At 31.7% G+C, this 2,853-nt stretch overlaps 1 protein-coding gene across 3 annotated transcripts in view; it reads left to right on the top strand.

Annotated features, from left to right (window-relative positions):
* Positions 1-2,159, top strand: part of LOC101897639 (dentin sialophosphoprotein) — a 64,752-nt gene extending 62,593 nt beyond the window's left edge. For 2 of the 3 annotated variants that reach the window (XR_009343904.1, XR_009343903.1), the window contains exons 8-9: positions 1,451-1,653; positions 1,714-2,159. Coding sequence is in view for 1 of the 3 variants with exons in the window: in XM_059129727.1 (XP_058985710.1) it covers positions 1,451-1,600 (150 nt within the window). In the remaining 2 variants the exon portion in view is untranslated. The remainder of the gene's footprint in view (positions 1-1,450; positions 1,654-1,713) is intronic. The other variant, XM_059129727.1, reaches the window with a different exon arrangement.
* The last annotated feature ends 694 nt before the right edge of the window (positions 2,160-2,853 follow it).

Here is a 2,853-nt window from a genome sequence, read left to right as displayed (position 1 = left end):
CATATTTATAACTTTTCCCATTCACTATCGAAATGAATCTAAAAACATGTATGAGCCAATCCATGAACATCTTTATCACACCTTTTTCTGAAATCAAAATTATAATTATGTACTTCAATATTTCTAACGGTATATTCATAAAAATATCCGGCAGCACCTTCCTCATCGATTGCTCGAATAAAACTAAATATTCTACCAAAATCATTTTAAGAGAAAATGCAAAACAATTTCAAAACAGTATGTAGTGTATATTAAGTTTGTCATTCCGTTTGTAACACCTCGAAATAAACAAAGTATATATATTCTTGATCAGCGTAAAGTTCTATATCGATTTAGCGATGTCCGTCTATCGGTCTGTGGAAATCACTCTAGCTTCCGAACGAATTGAAGTAGATTGATAAAATTTTACTCAAATGTATATTATGTCAGCAGGACTTTTAGTATTGAAAATGGGCCATGTATGTCTACGGTTTAGTATAGCCCCCATATAACATTACCTCCTGATATTCGGTATTTTGATGATTTTAGCGACATAATTCACCGAAATTGTTTCAAATTTTGTCTTGGAAGTTCGTAATGGATAATACAGCCTAAGACAGAAAATTGTCTGCGCAGATCCACGTCTTCGTACAGCCCCCATATAATGGTACCTCCCCATATTCGGTATTTTGATGATTTTAGTGGCATTATTCACCAGAATTGTTTCAAATTTGGTATTTGAAGTTCGTAATGGATACTACAGCCTAAGGCCAAAAATTATCTGTGCATATAATGGGGGTATTCTGTATTTCGATGATTTTAGCTACATTATTTACCGAATTTTTTCAAGTTTCGTATTTGAATATTGTAATGGCTTATGGCAAAAGTTACCTATGCAGGTCCATGTCATCGTATTATTTTTAAGATTTTAAGAGAATAAAATCCGTTTTATTGTTTTTGAGATTTTGAAAATTGCCAAATGGTGGAGGGTATTCACAGTTCGGCCCGGCCGAACTTACAGCTTTTATTACCTCTTTACAATTGTGTTCGTGAACATACAGACATCCCATGGGATACTCTTTGCCTTCCCCTTATGTAGATCCACAAAACATTTCGGTCCGATATTCGGTATGTTAAAGGCTTTAAACTTGTCTTCCTAGAGATTGCAATTTTTGTCTCACTCAAATTCTGAATAGCAGTATTTTACTTTTGGCTGTTTTTTTGGTCTCATCATGGTGTGGGGCATATAACCACATTTCTACACGTTTCTGGTGAGACTTACAATATTACAACTAATTTATTGAATGTGCCAGTAAAGAATGTAATCAAAAGACAATTAAGAAAATATTCAATAATTTTCAATAATATAAAACACAAATTAATTGCAAATTAGAAGTTTCCATATTTATTATTTCATAACACACATTCATGGAAAATAAACTTAATTAAAGTAATTTTCTTGTACCAACAGGTTGAAGTGGAGAGCAAGGATAATCACGACCGCACTCGAGAATTTGTTTGGCGCCGGACACCTAAAATTGCCAAATTAGTTAACGAGAAACTAAAAATGGCAGCTGAAACATTTTTTGCTCCACAAGGAGTGGAAGTTGTTCGCTTGTAGGTCAATGTTTGGCCAAAGGACGCCAAAGGAGGTGATTAAAATCAAATCTTAAGGTATTAAGATAAAAGAAATAAAAAACTCTCGTATTTAATACCTAATTACTTTCATTTCAGATAACAAACATTATTTGGTAACTGGTAATGGTTTGTTGCAACAATCGCCACATGAATAACATCGCCCGACATTTAGAAAAATCACCCCCTCCTCCTCCTCTCTTTAAATTTACTTTTAAAACTGTCAGCGTTTTGTTGTTGCAAAATGACAAATGTGTAGTTTAATTTTAATTTATTACATTTATTTATTACCGTCTATATTAAGTGAAATGTAACTAATTTATTTGACACAATTATTTTGTAATGTAAGAACTATTTATTATTATTATTTATAATTAAAAATTCCCCAGCAATTCTTGCGTTATGATCAAGAAGTGAGTTGTATGTATGTTCGAAGTAAAACAGAATTTAATTTAATTTATTGCAATTTTTGGAAAAATGTCTTCAAAGATTTTTTGTGAACAGTTCCGATTTAAAATAAATGAAATTAATGAGTAAATAAACAATTCAATTTTTCGTTTCATGTGTTTACTAGCCGAACCCCTTTTGATTTTATATGCATACAAAATTTTATATACTAATATTTGTTGGTTAGAAAATAAGAAGTAAAACTAATTCAAAAATTTAAAACAAGTAAAGAAACAGCTAAGTTCGGTTGGAACGAACTTTTAATACCCTTCACCATTTGGAAGGAACTAGAAAAATTTCAAAAAACTTCCAGAAACTACCACTTAAATGAAAACTTTTATATGAGGGAAATACGAAAACGCGAACCGAAATACCATTTTTTTGTCATAGGCTGTAGTACCCATTACGAATTTTAGACACGAAATTTGTTATAATTCCGGTGAAAATGTCGCAAAAATCATAAAAATACCGAATATCGGGAGGTACCGTTATATGGGGGCTATTTGAGAGATATCATATTCAAAAATTGATGTAAACAAATCTACTTGGAGCAAATTAAATGATTAACATTGCCAACCGCCAAATTTTTATTTTTTTCTTTGATAAAAAAAAAAAAAACATGGGTCCGTCGAATATGGGCAACCCTGTATATGTTTTTGAGAGCTATATCCAAATCTGAACCGATTTGAATATAATTATACCCTACAACACTATGTGTTGAGGGTATTATAAGTTTGATTGGCCCAAAAATTATGTAACACCTCGAAATATTGGTTTCCCATATAGGAAAGT

This window comes from Musca domestica, unplaced genomic scaffold (genome assembly GCF_030504385.1).
Source record: "Musca domestica strain aabys unplaced genomic scaffold, Musca_domestica.polishedcontigs.V.1.1 66, whole genome shotgun sequence".
NCBI lineage: Eukaryota > Metazoa > Arthropoda > Insecta > Diptera > Muscidae > Musca > Musca domestica.
The sequence above is the reverse complement of the archived record's forward strand: the minus strand, read 5'-3'. Positions and strand labels throughout refer to the sequence as shown.